At 38.3% G+C, this 27,058-nt stretch overlaps 1 protein-coding gene and 1 pseudogene across 2 annotated transcripts; one reads left to right on the top strand and one right to left on the bottom strand.

The window, feature by feature from the left end:
- The first annotated feature begins 2,000 nt into the window (after nucleotides 1-2,000).
- LOC103704377 (DNA polymerase alpha catalytic subunit) lies at nucleotides 2,001-22,027 on the top strand. Of its 2 annotated transcripts, XM_008787637.4 has the most exons (32): nucleotides 2,001-3,227; nucleotides 4,427-4,597; nucleotides 4,717-4,800; nucleotides 4,918-4,992; nucleotides 6,267-6,331; nucleotides 11,350-11,440; nucleotides 11,623-11,808; nucleotides 12,038-12,201; nucleotides 12,312-12,426; nucleotides 12,819-12,998; nucleotides 13,082-13,195; nucleotides 13,329-13,448; nucleotides 13,530-13,853; nucleotides 13,981-14,073; nucleotides 16,938-17,056; nucleotides 17,149-17,221; nucleotides 17,339-17,395; nucleotides 18,300-18,392; nucleotides 18,563-18,685; nucleotides 18,769-18,866; nucleotides 18,989-19,034; nucleotides 19,429-19,542; nucleotides 19,627-19,707; nucleotides 19,996-20,109; nucleotides 20,202-20,291; nucleotides 20,376-20,452; nucleotides 20,533-20,755; nucleotides 20,839-20,892; nucleotides 21,021-21,140; nucleotides 21,250-21,324; nucleotides 21,413-21,599; nucleotides 21,703-22,027. In XM_008787637.4, exons 1-31 carry the CDS (start codon nucleotides 2,064-2,066, stop codon nucleotides 21,557-21,559), a joined length of 4,650 nt encoding a protein of 1,549 aa, XP_008785859.2. In that variant the 5' UTR covers nucleotides 2,001-2,063; the 3' UTR covers nucleotides 21,560-21,599; nucleotides 21,703-22,027. The 2 variants fall into 2 exon arrangements, with proteins under 2 accessions (XP_008785859.2, XP_008785858.2); XM_008787636.3 differs by having other exon boundaries at nucleotides 21,413-22,027.
- Nucleotides 22,028-22,908: 881 nt separating this feature from the next.
- LOC103704376 overlaps nucleotides 22,909-27,058 on the bottom strand; it is a 45,014-nt pseudogene continuing 40,864 nt past the window's right edge.

Below are 27,058 nucleotides of genomic sequence, written 5' to 3'. Positions count from 1 at the left end.
GATGGAAGCTCCCAGGTGGAAAACACTGTGTGAGGCGTTATCTGAGCAGAGTGGGGCCCCAGGTGTCCCGAGCTATCAAAGCCCCATGCGCTAAGCCTGCCTGTACCCGAGCGCGCTCTATGACGAACTTCGGGGATGGACTGCTCTCGCCAAAAGTCCGAACGTTCTTCGCCAACTATATCTAGTAAACTGTGCAGGTCGCTCCAATGGCGACCCGGTGCATCTAGAGAGCACCGGACCACCGACTTCATGCTTATTTTCATCTAGATTGTTAGTAGTGTATCATTGCTCTTTTACTTTTAATTATATAGATTCTTTTTAAACTTACATCAATACATTCTTTATTACTCTGAAGTCCAAATGTCGGCGTCTCGTCCACCTGTTCCTCCTAATTAACTATGGTCAGAAGTGGGTTAGTGGACTTGCAGCTATGGTGGCATTACTGTGTTGTTCTATAAAGGCTAAAGAAGCCGCCAGCCTTTAATAGTGGGAGATGTGTTAAAACATACAACGCCGATCTCCATTGCGGTCTCCTTTGCTATTAATTTAATGGAATCCTCTCTCAAGGTCTCTTTCACGGATCACGGGATATAAGACGGAATTCTTCCGGTCCGGGATTGGATCATGTGAAATAGATCACTAGCTCGGCTAGGTAGGTGGCGCTGTGAACCCCACTTGGAGCACCGAGTTCCATGTGAAGCTCGTACCACCATTCGGCTCGCATGGCTGACCGTCCCTCGAATCGGCGGAGCAGCGGCATGGATCTCCAATTGCATGAACCCAAAGGATTGGCGAAACCCGATCGGAGCTTCACAACCAACCAAGTTTCTCGTGGAGACAACACGGTGTGCGGTGTGCGGTGGGACCCGGAAACACATGACCCCAAAAAACCGAAAAATCTCAAAATAACAATAAATAAATTCACGTATTTTTTTAAAAAAATATTTTAACATATTTTTAAACTATATATTTTATCACGTTTACTTTCTCTCTCAGAGTGTATATATATATAGAGAGAGAGATGTATATGCATCTGTCTATATATATTATTTATTGGAATGATTTATCTAAAAAATAATTTTCGAATCCAAAACTTTTGCAACTATAATTATTGAAAAAAATCTATAATTATAGATAGTAGTGAATTTTTATGGGTCATAAAATCTAGGACCATATTTAATATATTAGAGATGGCTGATTTTGAAGAGAATAATAATAAAAAAAATTAAGAGGTGGAAGGCTCCTCGAGCCAACTAAGGGTATCATTCCAACCTGGCTCAAGCTAACCTCTACAATAAATTATTTTTTTTAATACTTTTTAACCTTCAACCCTAACTTTGATTTTTTTTTAATAATTCATTTTTGTTTTCGATTGCTCTAGACTGGACTATTTAAAATCCAATCATTCTTTTATCTCTACTTTCCTCCCCTAAAACATGAATTGCTAGGATCAACATCCAACAGGGTAAATCACTTTTATTACAATATATATATATATATATATGCACATTAAAAATTATTCTTAATCATAGTAATGCACTCTATGCTTGAACGGGAGAAGGACCATTGACTTGAACTTGACTTGATGTATTGGTGGGTCAAGATGACTCTACCAACCCAAGGATAATAATTTCGTGTTAGAGTTACCTTCCATTCAACGGTGAACGTTGGATCCAACTCTTTCATCTCATGTCAAGGGTGGAAGTTGGGCAAGTGGGCTTGGGTTGAAGGCTGATTGGGGCCCATCTAAGACCTCGAGATATTGGCCCATAACTCAACCCAACGCGATCTTTAACTCAAAGCTCCTCAACTCAAACCCAACTCGAACTCGATTGCTTAAGATCAGATCAAATCGGGTTGATTTGTGTTTGGTTAGCCGCGCCTTGTTGCGTCACATTTCTCGCAAAACAAAGCGGAAAGCAGAAACCCTAGTAGCTCTCGAGCCTGTCCTTTTTGGCGCCAATCCTCGAACTTTTTCCCGCGCAAAGCAAACCACGCAGCGGGCTTTTCTGTGCGCGAGGGAGCCGACGATCAGGCCAGAGAGCGAGAGCGAAGGAGAGAGAATGGCGGAGCCCAACGTCTCCGGCCGCCGGACTCGAGCCAAGGGGGGGGACGCCGTCGCCCGATCCGCCGCCCTGGAGCGCCTCAAGGCCCTCCGCAGCTCCGGCGGCCGCCGCTCCGAGGCTGGCGGCGGGCTCCAGATCAAGATGGAGGCCCCCATCTACGACACCGTCGCTGAGGAGGACTACGCCGCCCTCGTCGCCCGCCGCAGGGAGGCCTCCCGTGGCTTCATCGTCGACGATGATGGCCTCGGCTACACCGACGAAGGCCAGGAGGAGGACTGGTCCCTCCCCAGCTTCCCCGAGTCCTCCGACGAGGACCTAACCGACGGCGACGAGGAGCGGCCCAAGAAGAGGAAGGCGGCGGCCAAGAAGGACCCCGCCCCCAAAAAGCCCCCGCCTTCCTCTCTCTCGGCCGCCGCCGCGCTGATGGGCAAGCAGAGGCTCTCCTCGATGTTCACGTCCTCGGTTTTCAAAAAGATTGATAGGGGAAAGGGGTCATCTTTGTCTTCTGATAGCATTGTCGATGACGTGATCGCCGAATTCGCGCCCGATGAGACCGATCGGGAGGCGAGAAGACGGCGAGCATCGGTAACAGGAAGCATTCATGGATCTCGGGGTTCTGCCACCCCGCTGCCGGTGATTCAGATCAAGAACGAGACACAATCTACCCTGGATGATCGTGCTGTTGAAGTTGGATTGCCTGAATCAGCGGATCTGGCAGTCTCTCATCCAGAATCAGAGATTTGTGTTCAAGAAAATGGTAATTTGGGACACGAAGAGGATGTCGCTGTGGAAGTGAAAGAGAAGGTGGTTTTAGATTCTAGGGTTGATTCGGTGAGTAATGGGGGCCTAGATGTGGTGAAATCTGACGCAAATAGGGAGCTGAAAACTGAGGTGAAGAACAGCGAGAAGGGGTTTGCTCTTAACGCAAAGATTAAGGTGGAAGGGGATAGTACTGTGACGAATGCTACAGCTGGCTGGAAGGCGGTTTGCGGAGAAGATGGGAATGGTGGAAGTGAAGGAGGGGCAATTGAATCAAATCGAAATGTTGATGAGAAATCTGAGTTTATGTTGGATTCTGATGGGTCACTCCCCTTCTATATAATTGATGCTTACGAGGAGCCATTTGGTGCTAATTTGGGTACGCTATATCTATTTGGAAAGGTATATTATCTTCATGAATTATTTTTCTGTTTACGACCATGATTGAAGTGCTTATGATTGTGAACTTATTTGTTATACATTTTTTGAGGGATTTTCTATGCAGAAACTTTGCATGCCAATTTGTTATCCACTTCTTTTTGATGCGTCCGACAATTATAGATTAACAATTCTAAATGAATTATATATGATGTGTCTTTCTACTGGAAATGTAGAGAAGAATAAGGTTAAAGTAGAGGATGAGAAACTCAAGGAAATACTTCTAACATTTGATGACCACTGTCTTCTTAAATAATAAATAAAAAATTCCTTTTCCTTTGACTCCTAAAGTAATTGTTGATGACTATATAGAGCGACTTCCAAAGAAGTCTGCACCTTGAATGGGCTCTTGAATTGTAGAGACCTTGGCCATTTATTTGCTTCACAGTTCTGCTTGAATGTTATCCTGCCATTGTTATATGCATATGCCTGATAGTTATAGCTCATGGCATTGGGTTGATGGTTGGATCTTGCATTGATAAAATTTTGTGCTTTAAAGAAGTCGTGCAACTCTAAAAACAGGACCTGAGATGAATGTCTTAGAAAAACTAAAAAAAATACTCACAATAAAGGATAATTTTTTGAACAACTAAATGATATTTGATGCCAGCAACTGTTAGCTCAATTGGTTGGCATCATCACCCTTAAGGTTTTGTCTTTGGAAGACGTACAGGGTTCAAATCCCGGGGAAAATGGAAAATGACATTGGCTGAAGAACATTGATAAAGGTAGCAAGTGCATTAACACAGCACATGACACACAATTCAATCAAATCAAGGACATAATTTGGTTTAGATTTGGATAGAATTTATGTTTTTAAGACCTTAGTCAATGCTGCAAATATTTCCACTTCATGATGAGAAGGATGATTTATCAGGGAATGGGTTTATCTCATCACCGATGGTGAGTGCAACCTTGAAATGGATGGGGATGGCAGGGTGCACCCATGATGCATTCCCAATCATCACCATCTGAGGATGGTCGAACTTGCCACCGATGGTAAGGCAAACTGCTTCCATTTATGAGAGCTCACAATTTTCACAGCGTATCAAGAGTCTTCTTGTTCAATGAAGTTTGCATGATTCAATTTTTTTTTATTCATCATTACATTTGCAATTTTGGATGTGACAATTTGATTGTGAAAGCAATTCCCTTGTGGTAAGGTCAAAGCAGGCAATGCATATCACAGCTGCTGCGTGGTTGTAAAGAATATGCAAAGATGTGTTTATGCTATTCCGAACAGTTCTGTGTTTGAAGGCAATGCTATAGCGGAGATTGAAAGAAACACCAAGGATTCCCGAGATTCAGCAACAGCTTTTAGAACAACTCTACAAGTAAATTTTCAACTCCCAATGCTTTAGTGCATTATGGTACAATATGACTGCATTGCCTTTTTTCCTCCGCAATGAGGTGCATAAATTGATTTATTTTTGCAAATTCATAAACTTTGTAGGGAATGGCATCAGATTTAAAGAGTGAAATAGCAAAAAGATTATTGGATCTCAACATATCAACTTTTAGCATGACACCGGTCAAGGTTTGTAACCAATCATGTGTATTAATTGATCATAGTGACTTTATCATGTTTATGCACATTTGTCCTCTAACTTATTCTTTATTTCCTTTTTTTTTATTATACATGGACACGTTACAGAGAAGCTATGCGTTTGAGCGGTCTGATATACCTATTGGAGAGCAGTACGTCCTCAAGGTCAACTATCCATTTAAGGTAGTACTTAGTGCTTACTTTGTTATTGCACTCAAAATCGCTTATATATAACTTCAGATGTATGCATATACCTCCAGGGAAAGTGTTTGCTGTGTCCATGTTCTAGAACAATCTTGCTTTAGACATGATCATAGTGTGCTTCTGGGCTCTTTATATTGTGTGTTTTGAATGATCAAAGACCAAAACTTATAGAAAATCATGTAACTGCTTGCATTCAATATTACTCATTTATTTGACTTGCCAATTTTTCATCTGATGCTGGAAATTATTTCATTCTATCTGCTTGTAGAGCCTATGACCTGGTCGATGCTTTTCCCTATGTTCTTTTGCATGAAAACTTTCATGTATGTCGGTGCTTAAATCCAACTGATGCAGCATAAATCTTGGATTGGGTCTATGAGTCAATAACAACTTACATGTAAGCAACGAAGCAAGAATCATGTTCTGTTAGGTTTTTCAAGGTTATATCAATATTTGCCTTGTAATTTTCTCAAGTAGAATAAATGATGGTTTAGATGGACTCTGTTTCTATACAGTTTAATGAGATCTGTGAGATATTTCAACCTACTATTTATGCAATTAGTTACTGCCATAAAATTTGTAAAGGATGTGAGCATTTACTTCATCCCTCTTATTCAGGTCTTCTTAGGAACTGTACTTCTTTAAGGGCTAGATGCACAAAAATGATTTGTTTCAATTGTATTGTTAGGGTGTGAGAGTAATATAGAAGGAACAGAGACAAGAATATTATTTTTTTTGGCTCTTAAGTTTAATACCAAGATTGATATTAACTTGATTAATAATGCTTCATAATTTTCTTTATGATATTTGGAGTTAAAGTCACCAATTGTACTTGTTAGGAGGTAAAGCCACCCTCATAAATAGTTGTTTAGAATTGATTTTTATTTTTGATCTTCTTATGTAGATCTCATTTTATCTCTCCCTTATATTCTCCCGTTTCTTTTATTTCTTTCATTTTAATAATTTTTCCCTTAATAAAATGGTGAGTCTGGAGGCTAATCTTTGGATGCATACATTTGTCCTACTTGCTTTGTAATCCTTGTTGAAGATGTTGATACAATGACAAATGCAATGTTAAATGTGGATGTACAGAGATTGAACTTGGCTGAAGACAAAGCTTACCTCCTCATAAGGATTAATAAGATCTTACCTCATTATACAACCATTTTTGTTTGTTTGCTTTAAGAAAGTTCTTGTTATTTATGTTTCGGTACTTGAAATCTAAGAACTCACTTTCAAACAATTGGTTTCAGGATCCACCACTTCCTGCAGATCTTAAAGGAAAACATTTCCTTGCATTACTGGGAACACACAGCAGGTTTGATCAGTCAACTTTGTGTTTCTTTGCAAGATTTTAGTATAACTAATGTAAGGAAAATTGTAAAAGTAGATGTGCATTAAACAAACTTCAAAAGTTAAAAATCTTATTTTTAAGGCATAGTAAGTCTATTTCATATATAGAACAACTAAGACCTCTGTCCTGTGCATGCCTTAATGTAGAATGTTGCAGATTGTTTATACAAATTTGTCATCTTATGTTTTGTTGCATAAAATTTTATTTAAGAAGGTGATTTCATATAGATGGAGCTTACTGTTTTTGATGGCATTTTTAAACCCTAGTTTCTGATAGAATATAACCATGTTTGCAACATTTCTTTCTACATTCCTCTGGTCATAAATACTTCCCCGGTTGCTGTGATTGTCCTTTATCAGCTAGGGTTTTAACCTTGATCATTGCGCAGCAGGGGTACCATGCCACTTTACTAGCACTGGCTTAAAATAAGCTATGAAAGCACCTTACAAATAATGTTTGAGCCAGCCATGTTGAAATTGGTTGGTGCAACCCTATGATCCAAGAGGTTAACAAAGAAAAGGGTGAAAATAACAAATTGATAGATAATCTGAAGAATTGAGGTATTCCTGCTGGCCTGCACTATGCTGTTAGCAGATTACAAAGATTTCCTCTCTTACTTGAATGATCCATAATATTAACCAAAAAAATGCTAAATTCTTGCGGCCAAATAGTGAACTAAATTCATCATGGATTGCCTGCTTCCTCTTGGGTTGCAACAACTGAATGTGTGGGTTGTACTGATGGAACTGGAAAAGTGACCTAGTTATGTGTCAGCACCTCAACCGTCAGGTCACTGAGAGGTGAAGTGTGACATCATCGTTATATAATGTACATGCTAATTGATTATTTTTTATAATTTAAGATTATATTAGAACTATAAATTATATAACTAAATGCCTAAAATAATTCCACTCTCTTTGTGCTAGCAGATAAACCACTTAGCTGTTCACCCAAATAACTAAACAAAGGTCTGACCTATTGTAAGTAATAACATGGAATAACCTTTAACACAATCTTGAGCATGATGTTGAGCTGTCAAGACTGGTGGTCAAGGCTATGGAGCGGGTAGGAAGAAGAAATCAGTGTCTCAATCAAGGTCTGCGGTACCAATAGTACCAGTGTACCGTTGAAGATCGATTCCGGTACGCTATCGGTCGGAACCGGTACCGAACCGGTCGAAATAGGAAAAAAAAAACATGCGTCCGACGCGCGCCCGCGCGTTACCACAGAGTAAATGCCACTCTGTGCGGCATTTAAAGCCCACGCGGGGAATCGAGGCAGAGCGGGGAACCGTGTGCGGGCGCGAGCGGGCTCACGGTTCCCCACTCGTGCTCGGTTCCCCACTTGGCCCCGTGCGCGGGTTTTTTTTCCCTTTCTTTATTTTTTTCCTCCCTTTCTTCTTCTTCCCGAACCCTCCTTCTTCCCCTCTCTCCTCTCTTCTCCTCTCTTTCTCGGTTCCCCCCGTTCTCCCACGAGCAAGGAAGGAAGAGAGGTCCCGCCCGCGAGCAAGGAAGAGATGTCCCCCTTTTTCCGGTACTTGCCTTCTCTTCTTCCCCGCTTCTTCTTCTCTTCTTTCTTCCTCTTCTTCCTCCTCTTCCTCCCCGCTTCTTCTTCTCTTCTTTCTTCCTCTTTTTCCTCCTCTTCTTCCCCGCTTCTACCGGTGCCGGTCGCACCGGTTTCGGTTCGGTACTAGTTTTTACAGCTGAACCATACCGGTAGCTGTCGGCACTAGTTCGGTACAGCCTGAACCGACCGGTTTGGCAGATTCTGGTCTCAATCTTGAATGTAGGATCACTCTAACACACCATCAAATTGTAAGTCCTGAAATTTCTGTACATAAAAAATGTCTCAGTTACTAGTTTAACCTGCAGTTTAGATAATTTCTATATAGGAATCTGTTTTTTTTTATATTTTTATTTATAGAGGAATAGTTTAGGGTTTGAATTCACAGACTTGGGATGGTTCAATTAGCTCAACCAGCTGCTCTGGTTCAATTTTTTGAAAATATTGCTATCCACCACATCATGTGATTTAATGGAATCATAACGATCACGCCTCAAACTGAGTAAAGACTGACTTCACATGTTGGTCAAAGTTGGCAGTCATTCCTATTTTATTTTGATTAAGATGAATTTAATTTTTTAGTCTTGAAACTATCTCAACCATAAAAATAGCATATTTAAGGGTTTCAACTTTCAAGATTCATAAAAGACAAGGTCTATGAAGCTAAAACTTCAAGAAAAAAAAATCCTCATCTTCACATCTATTGTGCTTCTAATCTTTTTAGATTTTCTAACAAGGTTCATTGTCTCGGTACTAAACCCCATACCGGTACCATTCTATTATTATGTTAGTACGCGATATGGTACGAGATGCCGAGGCATATTGAATATCGGTACGGTACGAGATTGCGTACTGGTCTGGTACCGATATGGTATGGTATACTGTATGGTACGGTACCGACCAGTACGACAGGCCTTTCTTTTCAATGTCGAAGGAGAACCATATTAACACACCAAAGTTGTTATCTTTGGTGGTCAGAACTTTATTCTTTGTTCTTTATTCTCTATATATCACTAATGTTTTTGGTGAGTGAAAAAGGTTGATCTTGATCAATGGGAAGCATCTTAAGCAAATTTATCTGCATGAGAAAAGGAAAAAAATGAAATGCACCCTTTTCCATGAAAACTTTTGGAGGGAGATTTCAGGATAATACATTGTTTTGCTTTCAATAGGCATTGTGTTGGGGTATGCTGCCAATTAGAGCTGATCAAAATCCGGGCCGGGCCGGGCTCGGGCCGGGCTCTACAGCAGAAATTAGGCCCGATGGCTATGCTCAGGCCCGGCCCGGTCCGACTGTCGGGCTTAAATTTTTGTCCAAGCCCGACCCGACTTTATAAATCTGGTCCTAGGCCCGTCTAGCTCGGCCCGACCCGACAGGCCCAATTTTTTCTTTGTTTGGAATCTGGAAATGGGCCAGAATGGCCCGACCAGGCCCGACCCAATTTTTTTGGTCGGGTCGCTTTTTCTGCCCAGGCCCGACCCATGGGCCTATTTTTAATGCCCAAGCCCGAAAAATTTCGGGCCGGGCTGGGCGGGCCAGAAGGCCCGTGGTCAGCTCTACTGCCAATCAAATGATGCAAGTTATGAGCTTATTCAAGAAACTGTTTGAAACTAGCAAGCAAGGACTCAAGTTTCGACAGGACGTCCTGTGAGACATCGAGACAAAGTACCATCCTCACTGTCGGACAGGACTGTCCCACCATTATCCCAACATCCTGATCGGCATGTCTTGGGATGAGATGAGAAGGCGGCGCATCCTGCTCCATGAAAAAACTGAGACAACCTCATCCCATAGGATATGATAGAAAGAGCACACCTTCTTTGGGGCTAGTAAGATTGAATATGACAAATTGAAGAAGCAATATGCTAGATTAGGTCAGATTTTGATATGAAGATAAAGATTTATGTTGTTGGAAGGAACACATGCTCTCTTTCTTTATAGGCCCAAGGAAACAAGAAGTAAACAAAGTTCAGCCAGTGGATGAGGTTGGATTTGTGCCTTCTTTCGAAAGTTAAAAGGAAGAAGAAAATATAATTCAATGATGATTTACTTTGTGCTGACTGATTTTCTTTTCTTTTTCTTCCATGGTATGTAGACTTACAAATTTTGGTCAATGTAGGATATTATGTAGACTTATGTGGTAGCAAAGAATGCTGAACCAGTCCGTACCGGTCGGTTCAGCCTGTACCGAATGGGTCCGGTCTCTGACCGGTCCGGTTCGGCCTTAAAAAACAATTCCGGCCTCATAGGCCAGTACTAGTTGCATATCGGATGGAACGGACGGTATGGCTAGGAATTGGTGCGAACCGGTCAGTTCTCACTGGTTCATTTTTTTTACCATAGTGCATGCGATGTGGCTGATTTGACCACAGCACGAGCGAACCAGTGGTACTGGTTTGATTCGGTTCAAACCAGTACTGAATTGGTCCGGTAGCCGAACGGTATGCCTACCGGTACCGGTTTGGCATATCTTGTGTGGTAGCATGCTACTACACTGAATATGGATAAGTGATATTTGTAATTTGGGCTTTCTATGTTTTTGCTAATGGTGGTGGAAAGTACAATACTTAAAATTTTTGTTCTTTTTCCCCCTATTTCAAAAGTACAACTTGGTTCAAGAAATAATGACCGAGGGAGTAAAGGGTGGTATATGTTCTACCCTGTCTAATTGCCAACTAGAAGAAGTGCTGACTTATTTTATTTTTCTTCCTGTCAAACCCATTAATTCAAGTAGCTATTCCATAGGCTAGGTGGCTATCACTTGTTTATCATTGTTCCATCTACCAAGTTTATTCCTGTCCTTTGAAAACGAAGTGCAAATTTGTTCCAGTCATTGTTACTTGATATTAAGAAAATGCAACCAAACAAGATGGAGATGCTTCCAGGGAATAGCCATTTCATGCAAGACAACTTCACCTATTTCGTTTTTCCTATTCTCAAGTCTTAAGAAACCAAGTCTAAAACATATCAGAAGGAATACTATGATCGATAAATAACTCAATATAACTGCCTATATTATTTTCTCTGGGATTATAATCTATGAACACTATCAAAATATACTGTTCAAGTCATTTGACACAAATCCAAGTTGGTTTACTTCAGCGGGGACTCAAATAGTGGCTATATCAATCTGCTAATATGAAGCAAATCTCAAATTCTATATGACATCTTAGCAGAACATGGCTTAGACTTTTTAAGCCTCATGACTAAACTTGGGCTACATAATCTTTATGTGGAGTTTGCTATCATAAGTTGATGCTTTTGACATAATGTTGCACTAGAATCTTAATAATGCATTAAATTTAGTCCACGACAATTGAGCTTTGTTGATATCTGTATCTCTTCTTCAAGAAAAAAAGTTCAATACTTATTTCATGCATCAATTGTTGAAAAAAATTACTGAAATCTTGGTTTTCAGTGCTTTGGAGTTGTTTCTGATCAAAAGGAAAATCAAGGGACCATCTTGGTTGTCAATTACGAAATTTGTGAGCTGTCCAAATACTCAGCGGGTGTGATCTTAAACTCCATTTTGTACTATTTCTCATTTACCTGTTGCTCTTTCGTTTAGATTTTGTTTTGATCCTTTCTTTTTTTCCTCCTATTGTGAACTACGTACCCTTTGCTTAGTTTGCTATGTCAATGCATGTGTATTATCAGTATGCACTAACTTTTGTGGTTAGTTGTGAAACAGGTCAGCTGGTGTAAATTTGAGATCACTGTGGATTGTCCCAAGGACATATCTGTTTCTACTTCAAAGATTTTGCTAGAAATTCCTCCAGTGATTGTTGCAGCAATAAATTTGAAAACAATTATCAATGAAAAGCATAACACTAATGAGATAGTGTCAGCCTCTGTCATCTGCTGTCACAAGGCAAAAGTATGTAAAAGGTTCTGCTAATGTCTTTGAGCATTCAATTGTAAGGCACTGAATTGAGCTTCAGGATGTGTGTCTTACTTTCTTTGCTAATGGATAAAAATATCTTCTATCTTGTGCTTGTAACTTTTAGAGCCATTATCTAGTTGCGATGTTATTTTCCAATGACTAATGGCTTGGTTGATTTAATTCATTCTCTCATGCACCTGTGTTCTGGAACATACATGTTTAGATTGATGGTCCTATGCTGGCATCAGAATGGAAGAGAAGGGGTGCACTTAGCCATTTTACTGTTGTCCGGAAACTTGATGGAGGTATATTTCCAATGGGTCTCACAAAGGAAGTTTCTGAAAGAAATTCAAAAGCTGGTGCAACTGTTTTGGCACTGGAAAGCAGGTTCACTCTTGCTTATCTTTTGTACCCATTGTTTTCTTGCTTTACTTTAAGGTGCCATTTATGCTGCTAGTTTGCATTCACTCAGGCTGGTGTTTTTGCATCTGTTGCAGTGAAAGAGCCTTGTTAAATCGTTTGATGATTGAACTGAACAAATTGGACGGTGATATTCTTGTTGGGCACAATATTTCAGGCTTTGACCTTGATGTGCTTCTCCACCGAGCTCAGGTTTGGCTATTATGTGAAGCTCACTATTTTAACCAGTAATGTGCTTCCATCTGAAAATGACATGTTCTGAAGCCCCTATTCCCATATTTAGATTTTGAGTAAACTTATGTTCAAGATGGACCAATATTTTTCCAGCTGTAATTATTTTATTTTTTTTTATAATTTTTTTTTTTGAGAAAAAGAGTTGGGCAGGGCCCAACTCACTTTCAGTTCTTTGTAGTCATGTTCTTCAGTCAATCATATTTTTCTCCTTGCTTCTTCTAAAACCTTCTCATGCATATTTGCACTGTGTTTATGTAGCAGAACTTTCTCTGCATGCAGTTTTTATTTCACTCATTCTTTGGATAACCAGTTAATTACAAGAGGAATGCCTGTTCCCGCCCTCAATGCAGGCTAGTAAGGTGCCAAGTAGCATGTGGTCCAAGATTGGTCGCCTTAAACGTTCTGTGATGCCAAAGCTCACCAAAGGAAATGTTCTATATGGATCTGGTGCTAGTCCTGGAATCATGTCCTGCATTGCAGGTCGTCTCCTATGTGATACCTATCTGTGCTCACGCGATCTTTTGAAGGAGGTTTGTTAGATTTAAAATTTCTATCAGGTAAGGCTTAAGTTGCCCATTTTTGTCATCCTTCTTATATATGTTTCCCATTTTAGGTAAGTTATTCTCTGACCCAACTTGCGAAAACACAACTCAAAAAAGACAGAAAGGAGATTTCTCCGCATGATATTCCTGCCATGTTCCAAACATCAGGAGCGCTTCTTGAACTGGTAGGTTTCAAACAGAATGACATTTTTCTTGTTATGCATTTTTTTCCAGTAAAACATGAATTTCTAGAATCTGCCTACTGCTTTGGATTCAGCATTCTGTTATGCTAAATGATGATTTCTTACTTGGAAGTAGGTTGAATATGGTGAGACTGATGCCTGGCTATCTCTGGAACTTATGTTCCATTTGAGCGTTCTTCCTCTTTCTCGGCAGTTAACTAATATCAGTGGCAATCTTTGGGGCAAAACTCTTCAGGTATATTCTCATGTCTTATTGATCATAACTAATCATCTGAAGCTTAACCAAAATACTGTTTATCACATGCCACATCTTCAGGGTGCTAGAGCACAGAGGGTGGAGTACCTTCTGTTGCATTCTTTTCATGCAAAGAAGTACATCGTGCCAGACAAGATTTCTGCACGCAACAAAGAATCAAGCACTACAAAGAGAAAACTAAATGCTGGTATAGATGGTGAGGATGCTGATGACTTAAATGTGAATGATGTTTCTCTGGACAATGGTGCACTGCATATTGATCAAGGAAAAAGCAAAAAAGGTCCTGCCTACTCTGGTGGCTTGGTTTTGGAACCTAAAAAGGGCTTATATGACAAGTATATATTACTCCTGGACTTTAACAGTCTTTATCCTTCAATTATTCAGGTATTTTAGCTTTAGATGCAAACTTTCTATGGAGTTTCTTATGCAGTTGTCTGCTTATCTGGTAGGTTGCTATTGCCTTGATGCCATGGTTAATGTCCCTGACATGTAATTTGTAATTTCTCAACAGGAATACAACATTTGCTTCACTACAGTTGAACGATCTCCTGATGGTCAAATTCCTAGTCTACCATCTTCAAAAACTACTGGAGTTTTACCTGAGGTATCTTCCCAAATAACCATTATGTAGTGACAACTTTTTGTTGTGAGTACTTGGTCACTTTTGCCTTAACATCTAAGGTTAACCATTTCTTCATTTCCAATTTTCCATACTCGAGAGTTACTTCACTAATTAATTATCAAAAAAGGATACTTTGATGGTTCTCCATAGATTTGCCAAGCCAGAAGACATGCACATACTTTTTGTTTCAATGCTGAGCTTCCTGGTTGGTTATTTTATAATTTTTCTCCATGAGGCCACAAACTTCTATGTTCTAATTTTTTATATGTTCTCTGGTATTATGTATAGAACACTCTTCTTTGTATATCAACATGCTCTATTTTATAATTTAAGATACCATGCATTCCTTTAAATTCATAACAAAAGTTGTTAGTCGTGGAGTTTCTCACAGTGCTTCAGAACACATATATTGTGCCTTATGGTTAGGACCGTTAGGTCATTATGTTTTGTGGGAACATCCATTTGTAACCAATGACCCTTAATGGACTAACCAAATCATTCAATGCCAATGTTGTTAGGGTTACAAGGAGTTTGTTTTGCTTTGTCATTGCTTATTAGATTCTTTGTAGGCTTTTCTATTGCTCTTGTCTCTAAGATTTCCAGGACTTGACATGGAAAATGATCACCCGGCTGTGACGGATCAAGCTTCTTGGGCTCTAACTAAAAATTTCGAGAATTTTGATTCTTAGCTACTTACTGCATTCCACATTCTTTACTTTTTTGAAAAAACACAGTTCTTGAACAAAAATTAAGTCAACTAATGCATAGAAAAGATAAATTAGTATGGGTCTATTTTGTTGCTCAAGGTGGCCTGCTGATTCGTTAATCAAGCCACTTGCATGATAAGTCACAAGTTCGCCATTTGGAAATAACTTGGCAAGGCTGAGAAGTTTGGAATTTGGAAAAAATCCGCATATTTAGAGAAAGTTCAGAAGAATCTTGGACTTCAGAATGTTTAAAGGTAAAAAATCATGAACATGCATGCATGCATACATACATACATACATACATACATGTGTACATCTATATATATATATATACATATATATATATGTATATATATGTATATATATATATATATATACATATATACATATATATATATATATATACATATATACATATATACATATATATACATATATATATACATATACATATATATACATACATATACATATATATACATACATATACATATACATACATATACATATACATATACATACATATACATATATATATACATATACATATACATATATATACATATACATATATATACATATATATACATGTATGCATGCATATCTATATATATATATATATATATATATATATATATATATATATATATATATATATATATATATATATATATATATATATAGATATGCATGCATACATGTATGTGTGTGCACGTGTGACTTGAACTAGAGAGTTGGTGCTCTATGGTATGGCTCTCATGAGTCCTTAATGGGGTCCTGAATTTGGTAGAAAGGAGAACTTGGAACTAAAGAGTTTGGTGTCCTATGGTGTAGCCCCCATGAGTCCCTCATGAGGGATTGAATTTGGTAGAAAAGAGGCGAAAGTGTGGCTTTGTGGGAGGATGAGAAGAAGAGAAAGAGGGAGAGAGAATAGATTTAGGAGGATAGAGGGGGTTAGAGTTTGTTCTGGTGTCCCAACTCTTTATTTTTCCCTTTTAGGAAAAAAATACTATTTCTAATGCAATAACAGTCAAATCTCCAATTCTTGTGTTTGCAGTCCACCTAAGTGACTGATGTAGAAGGATTGTCTAACCTGTTGCGAACTAATTTGGCCACTACATATAGATCTGGAAAACCTTGGGAGCAAAATTTGCCACATCCAAGTCTCCACCAAGTACTGAAACTTCGGAAAGCCATAACTTATAATCCAGGAAGAATTTGGCAATGCAACTAAAGGCGAAGTTGATTTAAGTGCCAGAATCTAGCTTCTACCAATTTGAAAATTCTTTAAATTATTTTTGTAATTTGTAACCTGTTTTAAATAGAAGATAAATCCAATCCGATTTGGACTGGACTTCATTAGCATAAAAAGAGGGAAGTTTTCATTCTCTTCTAACTAGAAGAGAAATCCAACTCAAATAAAGAGAGTGGATCTCTATACAATATTAGAAAACTTCTAACTTCTCTTTCAACTAGAAGAGAAATCTGAATCATAACGAGGATCTCACTAGTATAAATTGAGGACATATGCCATGGTTTTGGAGAATGGGAAGGAGCATATACTCTACTTTCTACCCACTAGAATCCCAATAGGTGGAGTGAAAACAAAGAGCATAAACTATACTTTCCATCCATGATATGTACCACAACTTATGGATCATGAAAAATTAATAAAAGCAAAGGACTTGTACTACTTTCTAAAATTTTTATTGTTTATTATTTTATTCTTGTATTATTTGAGTTCAATGGGTCGAAGGGGTTCCTTTATTTTCTCAATTAGATCAGTGGCTCAGACCTTGAATGTGAACTGGTGTTTCTGCTCATGATAAATTATCAATAATAATTCATAATTCATGATTTATTTGCAGATTTTGCAAATTATGTGATATATTCACAAGTAAATCACAATCTGACAAATTATTCTTAGAATAATTTAACGTCTCTAGCAGTCAAGAATAATTCAATAATTTTTAAAAAGTTTGTGTATCTTATTATGATGATAATTTGTGGACATTTGCGTTGTTGTTAGGCTTGTTGTGGAGATTATGTTTAATGTTTTGAAAATAATTTGGTGCTACCTAATCTTATGTGCAAGTTTTATGGTTTATTCCATTTAGTTTGTATATGTGTTGATTTTAGTTATTGAGAAATTTGGTTGAGAGAAGAAGAATGGTTAAGTCATGGCTCAAGACTGCTTCTGGTCTCAAAGTTCAGCAACTTGATATTCAACAGCAGGCATTGAAGCTTACTGCCAACAGGTTTGGCAATTGTTCCCAGTGTTCAAATTTTAGCACTTTGGCTTTGCTTACAATTCTAAGAATGGGCTTTCCTTTTAACCAATTTGCTTCAGCATGTATGGATGCTTGGGCTTTTCAAATTCCAGATTCTATGCGAAACCACTTGCTGAGCTGATAACACTCCAAGTGAGAAATTTTGCTTTATTCTGCATAGGTTTCACACTATTGGGCATTGGAACACATTTAATGAGTTTGAAGATAAGTTTTGTGCTGATTCATTCATGCAATGCATGCATTTTGCAGGGAAGGGAAATCTTGCAAAGTACTGTTGATCTAGTTCAGAACAACTTGAACTTGGAGGTACATCTTTTTTCCTCTTCCTCCAACATTCTGCTTGCAATCCTTGGTTGTAAAATTCAAGCAATTCCACTATAAACTTCTGGCTCGATTTTGTGACGAAGCACCAAGAAACCAATTGAAATTTTTTGAGCATGCTTTGAAACTAGATTGCGTTTCTCTACATGTTCCTATAGTGTGTTGAAGGATTTGAAAACTGATGATTTAGAGAATGATTTTTATTTTTTTTATTTAAGTGGAGATTCACATAATAATAATACAAGTGAGGTTAAGTAAAACATTATCATATGTATCTTAAACTTACGACCCCTTTCAAACTTTCACCCTAATCAATTTTCCTTGAAAATGCTATTCTTGATCCATACAAGGAAAACCATAGTCATGTTGGCCTTCTGAAATGTTACACAAATAAATGCTGATTTTCACCATCCTTGCCCTTGTTATTGCTGTTGTCTCCCACTCATAGGAGAGCAAAGCTGCCTAAACCCTTCTTCCTGTGAATTGATGAAAATTGTCCACCAAACCTTTTGCATCATCAATACCATAGCCCTATAGATCCTTCCTTTCTCTTATAGTTGTCACATATGCACACCCCTTTCTCATGAGATGGGACCATCCACCTAACCCCTTCACTCTCCCCCACTCTCTCTCTCACTTGCACAAACACACAAACACAGAGTTTAAACTGTCCATCAGAGAATTTCGTCATCTTTCATATCAATTCAGCTGCTTGTCCCTTGGTCGTTAACATGCACCAAACATGCTCATGATGTGTAGCAATGCACGATCTGCTGATTGCTTATCAAAGATGCAGCTTTAAGGACTCGGCAATAAACACATTTAAGTATGAAGAACTTCAGTAAAGAATTTGTTCTATTTACTGGTGTACTTTTTGGATTTTGAACAGGTAATTTATGGGGATACAGATTCTATAATGATCTATAGTGGATTAGACGACATTGCTAAGGCAAAAGCTATTGCTGGGAAGGTCATGCAAGAGGTGAGGCTTGTGTTTGATAAAGTGAAAGACAATGTTTTCCTTTATGGTTTTGTTATAGGAAATGAGTTGTGATAGGCCACTAATGGAGATTTCACAGAATGAATGAAAAGTTTCATGTATTAGACATGCAAAATATTGGATGTCACTAAATACACCTGTTTCTTATCTAGGTCAACAAAAAATATCGCTATCTGGAGATTGATCTCGATGGTCTGTACAAGAGAATGCTGCTTCTTAAAAAGAAAAAATATGCTGCTGTGAAAGTGCTGTTTAAGGATGGGACACCATATGAGGTTGAAGTTGAATATTTGACTCCTTTTGCTTCTTAGAACCTATTGAGTTTTAAGTCCAATTGACTATATCATGCATGAGGCAGGTCATTGAACGCAAGGGTCTTGACATGGTACGGCGTGACTGGAGTTTATTATCAAAGGAAATAGGGGATTTCTGCCTCAGCCAGATTTTATCTGGAGGGTATGCATTTATTTACATTTTGTCCATGACATGATGAGAAATTCAGAGCAAGATAGTTTATATTCAGGAAAATCCTCAAAAAAGTCTACTTTTGATTTCCATCTGACTTCCTATTATTGCAGGACATGTGAAGATGTTGTCGAGTCGATTCATAGTTCTCTTATGGAGGTAAGCAAATACATGCGTCATGGAGAAATCTTTGCAGCATTCATACTTCATAATTTACTTTATGCAATTTATTTGTCATGGCTGTGATTTACTGAACTGATGATTGGTATGATCCAATGTTTGCATGTTACTTTCTCATGTAAAAGCTTTGAAAAAAAGGTGGTCCAATGCACGAGGCTTCCGCCATTGCATGGTCTGCAAAGGCCAGATGCAGGCAGCCTTTTGCAGAGAGGTTGTTTCCGTGTTTCAAACTTGTAACCTTCAGGTCACAATGGAGCAACCTTACTGTTGTACCAAGGCTCACCCTCTGTCGAAAAGCTTTCACATCATTGAAAAAGAAAAGAATATCTTTTGACCTTTTGACATCATTGTCAGTACTTTCCTTTGTATGCAGGTGCAGGAGGAGATGAGGAATGGTGCAATAGAACTAGAAAAATATGTTATCACAAAGAGTTTGACAAAGCCACCAGAAGACTATCCAGATGCTAAAAACCAACCTCATGTGCAGGTCAGTTATCTGTTTATAAGATTGATATTTTTCTAATTGGGATTTTCACACATCTATCTTACATGGTTCTAATATTTTGTTTAGGTGGCTCTAAGGTTGAAGCAAAATGGTTACTCAGGCTGTTCTGCTGGTGATACAGTTCCTTATATAATTTGCTGCCAGCAGGTATTACATCACAATATCTAATTGCTGTATATGCAGTGAGCCATGCTTTGGTTAGGCGCTCGATAAGGTAGCTAGAGAATAATGGAATGCTCTGCTATCATCTTGGTGGATTAGATATTACTAGCTGCAGCTTCGGCATCATGCTAAATCTATAGTAGAGAGAAGCCTGTCCTATTTCTTGTCAGAATTGCCCTATAATTAACTACCAAATGAGGTCAAGTGAGTAGCCATTTTAGTATCATTAATCCATCTAAAATTAGCCTTCCTTTTGTTTTTATTTTTGTCCAGGGTACCAGTTCTGGTCCATCATCAGGAATAGCTCAAAGGGCTAGGCATCCTGAGGAGCTGAAAAGGGACAGTGGCGAATGGATGATAGACATCGATTATTACTTGTCACAACAGGTTTCTCCTTCACATTTGCCCATTTTATTGGTGCAGTCTTTCATCTTCAAAGTGCCATCATTTGAGATATTTAACCGTGGGTTTTCTGGCAGATTCATCCTGTGGTATCACGTCTGTGTGCTTCCATTCAGGGCACTAGCCCAGCACGTTTAGCTGAGTGTTTAGGGCTTGATTCATCTAAGGTGTGCCTCTACCCAAAATTTTCGCCTTGTATTCTTGAATGTTGCTGTACTAATGACATGAAGTTTTATGCTTTTTGTGCTTAGTTCCAATTCAAAACTGCCGATTCTGTTGGCCAAGATCCTTCTACTGTGCTTTTATCAGTAATAGATGATGATGAAAGGTGAACTATTTCATAAGAACTGGAGTAATGGCAGGTTGGATGAAACTTTTCTTGATCTGTCCAATGTCAAATACCTGCAGGTATCGTGGCTGTGAGCCCCTGCAGCTATCATGCCCTAGCTGCTCTAGTACTTTTGAGTGCCCCCCTGTGTCCAGCCTACTTTCTACTTCGAGCAGTGGAAACTCATTGGATTCACAAACAGAAAAAGAACCTGATTGTAACTTCTGGCGCAGAATGCACTGCCCAAGATGCCCGGATGATGTTGATGGAAGCAGAATATCTCCTGCCATGTTAGCAAACCAGGTGCAAAATTTTTCCCTTGTTATCTAATTCGTGATCCATTCATATGCATTTGACGTCAATTGCTAGGCCTGTGTTATTTGCAGGTGAAAAGGCAGGCTGACAATTTCATCTCCTTGTACTACAAAGGCTTAATGATGGTATGACCATTTTATACTTTTGTCTCTCAGTTTCTTGATATATTCTTGGTGCCATATTAGCATTCTATTGTCTTGGCCATCCTCTAAATCCTCATATTGATGCTTGATAAATTTGATGCATTTACCAGTGTGATGATGAGATGTGCAAGTATACCACTTGCAGTCTCAATCTTCGGGTGTTTGGTGATTCCGAGAGAGGAACAGTCTGTCCGAACTACCCGCGCTGTAATGGCCACCTCATAAGACAGGTCTTTATCTTGCCAGCTGCATTTTGACCAACTTAACTATATTGTTGATGCTTGCCTTGCCCTTGCCTTGTGGTATGAAAACTAAAAGCTGGTGAACTTATTTGTTCAGTACACAGAGGCAGATCTATACAGGCAGCTTTCATATTTCTGTCACATGTTGGATGCAACACGGTGTCTTGAGAAGGTGACTCTTCATCACAAGTTATGGTATTGTTTTTAGCCAGTGTTATCATGCCACTAGTTTTTGAGCAACGTTTATTTGGTGGCTGCAGTTGGACCAAAAGGCTAGATTGCCTTTTGAGAAAGATTTTGCAGCAATCCATCCAGCCATTAGTTTGGCAACATCTGTGATACGGAATATCAGAGACCGATGTGCCTTTGGGTGGGTGCAGCTGAAGGATCTAACCGTCTCAGTCTGATAGCTGGAGAATATCAAATTCTATGCTACTCTGTGGTGCTGTAAGAACTTTTAAACATCCATCACCTGCTATTAATTGGCTGCAAAAACTATTAAATGTCTATCACCTGCTATTAATGGGCAAATCTTGGATGTGCAAATCAGCAAATGGGTGGAGGAGAAATGTCAGCTCTCTCTAAGAAAGCTTTCACATGCTTGATATGCTTGTGTTGGCCAATAATCAGAGAAATATAAATATATAATGGGCTCAGTCAGTTTCTTCACAACCTGTGTACACAAGTTGCTTCCACTAACATGCTTGGATCATCATCGACAGAACAGAGGTGTTTCCCCCTGGTATAATATCAGATGTGATTTCTTAAACAAGTGAAAAAAATGAAGCTAAAGAAGTCCTTTGCAGCCATGTATGACATCATTTATAACGTTTGTATACATGAATAAATGAAATGTTATCTTGTTCATCCTTCTATTTAATGCTCATCAAAGAATTGCTAATGAGTTATTTTGAAAAGGTGGGGATCGATGTATAGATGTTTGATGATTGATCATTCGTTCTCTTTGATGTATTAGAGATGCAAACTGTTCAAGCTAAGCATCACTTTCAAAATTTTAGGAGAAAAAAAGTGTTATATGTAAGGGAGCTGGTGGCAAGTAACATGTAGGTATTGTAGCAGTATGCCTACTTTCTTTATCATGCTAAAAATGGAAACTTTTCAAACTAAGAATCTGCAAGTGGAAAAGTTTGTTTATGTTGCTGTAAAACAGAGGGCCTATTAATGCCTAGAAATATGAAATATCTCATTAAATTACAAGCTGATAAGTAATATTTACCAGGATCAATGATACCGTTTTGAAGCTATCTGATGAACAACTACGAACAGGATGTGGGAACAAGTGGCTGAGCTGTTTATGACTTCCGGCAAGATTACCGAAAAGCTAAAAGTTGAGTACCGAGAGTATATTCATGACATTTGAAAGTTGAACAGCAGTGGAGTTACAAAGGTCCCAATTCTATCAATAAAGGCTGAAGCTGTCCACATCTTGGGTAGATAATTTGCTTTGGTTATTAACGAAACCATCACTGAGATTTCAGATCAAACAGCCATAAAACATAATGATTCCTGTGTAAACGTGCTCGCAACAATATTGCACGATCCCACCTTTAGCTCGAGCTCCCAAAACCACGAGTAGAGCAAAGGTATTCCCATTAGACACCTACAAGCATAAGCTGCATTCCAAAGAGATGCTAATTTTATGAACAGAGCAATGCCCGACTCAGTTTTAAGGGATATCTGGACTGCATACATTTTTTTTCCCCTTTTGAAAAAAATCCACTTGTACACAATAATGGCAAAAATGCACTCTCCCTGCGACAAGTTAGCGTTTTGATACTGTTGGCCCTTTCGGGTGCTTTATCAAAAAAAATTTGTAAATATTAAATTCTCTTCTTTTGGGGAGCAAATAACATACAGCAATGCAAGGCTTGCAATTTGGAAGAGAATTGCTACAGAAATGCACCCTCATCGATCAACATCTTTAAAATACAGTCATTCTTAGTGAGATTATTACAATCACATAACCTGAAGGCATCCATGAATTGCTTTGTTTGTGCATTCATTGCAGCTCGCCAACTGGTGCTTCACTGAGCCATAGGAAATGGATGAAGTCATACAACTTGGCGCTCACACTCACCTGGTCAGGAATTAAGCATTTTCTCAGTTCAGATTCAATATGATGAGACTGACAAAATTAGGCAAGCAAAAGGAAAAAAACAGAACCTTATATGGTGTTGGGTTCAATCTCCTCATGTGATCTGGCCGCATTTGGCTGAGATGCTTCATGCAACGATCTCGAATTTTCTCCAGGGAAGGTAATTCTTCCCTTGATTTATCTTTGAGCACCAATATCCAAGTTAAGAATTTGTGCATAATGATTATTTTTAATTGATGCATTATCTTGATCATAAGTGTCATTGAATCAGAAAATGTAATATAACAAGAATGCTTAAGCTTCTGTTACAAAGGACTCGTTTGGTTAGCAGAAAAAAATTTCCTCTTACTAAAATATTTTTTCTAGGAAGTTGCTGCTTGAGTATATGATGCTTGGGAAAGTGGTTTTTGCATGTTTGGTTGACCATAGGAAAGTGACATATTCTAGAGTAGCTTATGTTTGGTTGGGCATCTACTTTTCTAGGAACATTGTGTAAAATACATGCTATGCCCTTAATAAAGGAAAAAACCTTATCCCATTCTATCTAAAAGTTAATGACACTTTTGAAAAAAAAATATATCCTAATTCCTAGCCGGTGGGAATTGGATTTTTCCATGTCCTACATGGATTTTTTTTTCTTCATAAAATGTGTAAATTTTATTCCCATGGAAAAGCTACTTTCTCATCTCTCTTCTTTGAAAACTCCAACCAAACATAAGATATCTTTTCATTTTCCCGTTGACCCCACTTCCCCTCCTTTCCCCACGAACCAAACGAGTCCAAAATCAAAAACAATAGGAAAAAAATTAATGCAAGTAGAGTTATAGTTGTTTGTGGTCAAAAAAAGTCCCATGAGTTAGGTTACTAAGAATTGATGTCAATCTTGAGGGCAATTGATTTTTAGAATTCAGTCATAACCTATGAGCTGTTTTAATTGTTCACTTTTTACCTATTGATTCTTAAGTGAAGACAACAAATTAATGACAAAACACAAGGTGACCTTTTTCCCTACAAACCATTTTTGAGATTGTTTTAACTTGCCAATTGTAGTAAGCTTAAGCTTAAGAGGGCAGGCCATGGCACAATATCAAGGTTGCTCCGTTATAACTTGACTGTCATAGGTTTAAAATATGAAAATAACATCTCCACATGCAGATGTAAGGTTGTGTACATCTGACCCTCCCCAAACCACGTAGTGGTGAAAGCCTTGTGCACTAGGGCAATCAACTTTAGTAGGCTTAGTTTCAATTTTAGCAGTTTCCTAATTTTTTGTTTTTTATTTCTTTTTTCTTTTTTTTTAATGGGAAATATTGTGGGGATGCTACCACCAAAGTTTGAATCTCTGACAAAATACCAAGAGCCAACCACTTCAGTTAAGGCTGGTTGGCGTTTTGGCAGTATGATGATTCTAAAACTCTGAAAATAGCCTCTTAGCAAATTGGTAAATACATATGAAATAACCTTTTTGACTGAGAAAATAGTCTCCGAAGTTTATCTGGTTCTTCCTTGACTTAAACCAATTCTTTTCCATAATTTCCTTTTAGTTCCAATGAAAAATAATTCCTGTTAGAGGTTCAAACTTAAGGGGACTGCATTTCAATTTGGTTTTATGGTTTATATTTTATTCCTATGATGGGTGTGATTTTCTATATCAAGACTTGTCTTCATACCTTTATGATTAGACTCTTTCCAAGTTTGGAAGAATCTTATAATACTACTAATCAAATGGATGAGCTTGAATTCATAAACAGTAAAACAGATTTCCCTACCCACCATCTGGTTTTTCAGAGCACATTACAGGACCATTTCTTTCACAAAGTTTGCTCAGTCAGGATTTTGCACAATTTGCTTTGAGATAAGAGTCATTTGTAAAGAATGTTCAAACTTTAGTGTAGCGTATTTTGGTGCATAAAATTTCCATACATGCAATTAGGTTTTCCAATTATGCTTCCCGCTTATGTATTAGATACATACTTTTCCACCCGTAATGGGAGCCAAAATAAAAACAATGACAGCTACAAACTTTCCCAACACCCTTTTGAATTTCCCATAATAGGTAAACAGTTTACCATTAGTTAAACATGAAGCCAATAGAAAGTAGATCTTTGAATGGATAGGATCTGCTCCAGAGTGAGCTAGTCAAGAACAGAGGATTCAAACCTGAATATCCGGGCCAATAACACTTCAATAGTTCCTCAACACGCTGGGGCACAACATATGCTCTCTTAGATTCATTGAATGGATGACGACACAAAATTCTCTCTCCTACCTGTGAAGAGGAAAAAATGTGAGAAGTTATAGCATCATCTATTTTACATCAGAAGATCACGTTTAAGAAGTGAATGGCACAATTTCTTACAAGTTGCTACAAAATATGATTTTTTTTTACCTGCTTAACTCAAGCTCAACCATATAGCAACCCAATCTTAAAATAACAAAACATAATACTTGGCTTGGAATCAGAATCAGAACTAACATTTACCTTTGGAGGCGGCTCATTTCCCCCCGTCATTATATCCACCAACGGGTAGCCTTCTCTTCCATACAATCTATAACATCGCTTTTTGCATGGTATGGAGACCTAAAACACAATAATAATATAATTATTGTTTGATAAGAGGACAGTGGTATTAAAGTTAGAATATGATCAAACCTTTGTAACATCTTCAGATAGTTTGATACGGGGCTGATTATTTATCTCAACTAGTTTGAATACACAACCAAGAGCTGGTTGAGCATAACATGTGACAAGATTGGTGCCAATTCCAAAGGCATCTACCTCATGTCCCTGCCAGAGAATGAAACCACGGCATCATGATACAGCATTGTGAAAAAGATGGATTGCTCTGTAGCTTTATTGAACAATCAAAATGACAAAAGAAAAAGGTTTACCGCAAGGATAAGACTGACATGAAAATTGGAAAAAACCATTGTTGGGTCTGGAGAACTTCACAATCAATAATCATTATCTTTTCTGAAGGAACAATCAATAATCATTATCAACATATGTTAAGGGGCGGTTTGGATGCTCAGACAGCTCATCTGTGGAATAAACCATATATGCCTGGGTTTGCAGAGAACTGAGCAGAGAGAGAATAGTAACCGATATGGGAGATTTTGATTCCTAGATTTCCACAACAATTAGGCTGTGCTAAATCATCTTCTAGGAAGAAATAGATATCCAAATTTTTTGGGGATGCACAATCCTCACCCAATTGACTGAAAATTCCTTTCACACACAACTGCTCCCTCCCAAAGTTTCCACTTCTTGCGAGATTTATCCTGTGGATAACTTACTATTGCTTGCAAAGATGTCCTAACAGAACATTAAATCATTGGTACATCTCTTATTGAATGGTACCCTTTTATGAGATTGAGAGGAGGTCCAGGCATTTAAAATGACAACATCAAAGATGAGAATGTTGATGAAGATGCGCAATGAGGATGAACTAGATTAAAAATGAGCCAGATTGGAGTTAAATCAATAGAAAGGCAAATATTGAACTGACTATGATGGTATTATCACATGCAACAATGATTAGCTGGTCAAGAATGCCTGGTTTGTGCATCAGCAGTAAAACAATTGGCAGAGACCCCAATAAATCATGGACAAAAGTAAGAACTTGATTATTTTTTATTGATTTGGGATATAATCCTCGACTAGGATGCAGTAAAGTTTTTGTGCAATGTGATTGTGGAAATAGTAATTAAAGAGGAGGATCGCAAAGCACAATCCAACTTTGCATGGAAGGAGACTGAAGAAGAGTGCACACAAGAAGACACTGGAAAA

This window comes from Phoenix dactylifera, unplaced genomic scaffold (genome assembly GCF_009389715.1).
Source record: "Phoenix dactylifera cultivar Barhee BC4 unplaced genomic scaffold, palm_55x_up_171113_PBpolish2nd_filt_p 000884F, whole genome shotgun sequence".
NCBI lineage: Eukaryota > Viridiplantae > Streptophyta > Magnoliopsida > Arecales > Arecaceae > Phoenix > Phoenix dactylifera.
The sequence above is the reverse complement of the archived record's forward strand: the minus strand, read 5'-3'. Positions and strand labels throughout refer to the sequence as shown.

What these genes read in the sequence shown, in the direction of transcription:
- LOC103704377 (XM_008787637.4), top strand. Translation starts at nt 2,064, where the DNA reads ATGGCGGAGCCCAACGTCTCCGGCCGCCGGACTCGAGCCAAGGGGGGG. An exon ending in TTTATCCTTCAATTATTCAG is followed by an intron (nt 13,854 to 13,980) that starts GTATTTTAGCTT and finishes ATTTCTCAACAG; the next exon opens with GAATACAACATTTGCTTCAC. An exon ending in ATATAATTTGCTGCCAGCAG is followed by an intron (nt 19,708 to 19,995) that starts GTATTACATCAC and finishes ATTTTTGTCCAG; the next exon opens with GGTACCAGTTCTGGTCCATC.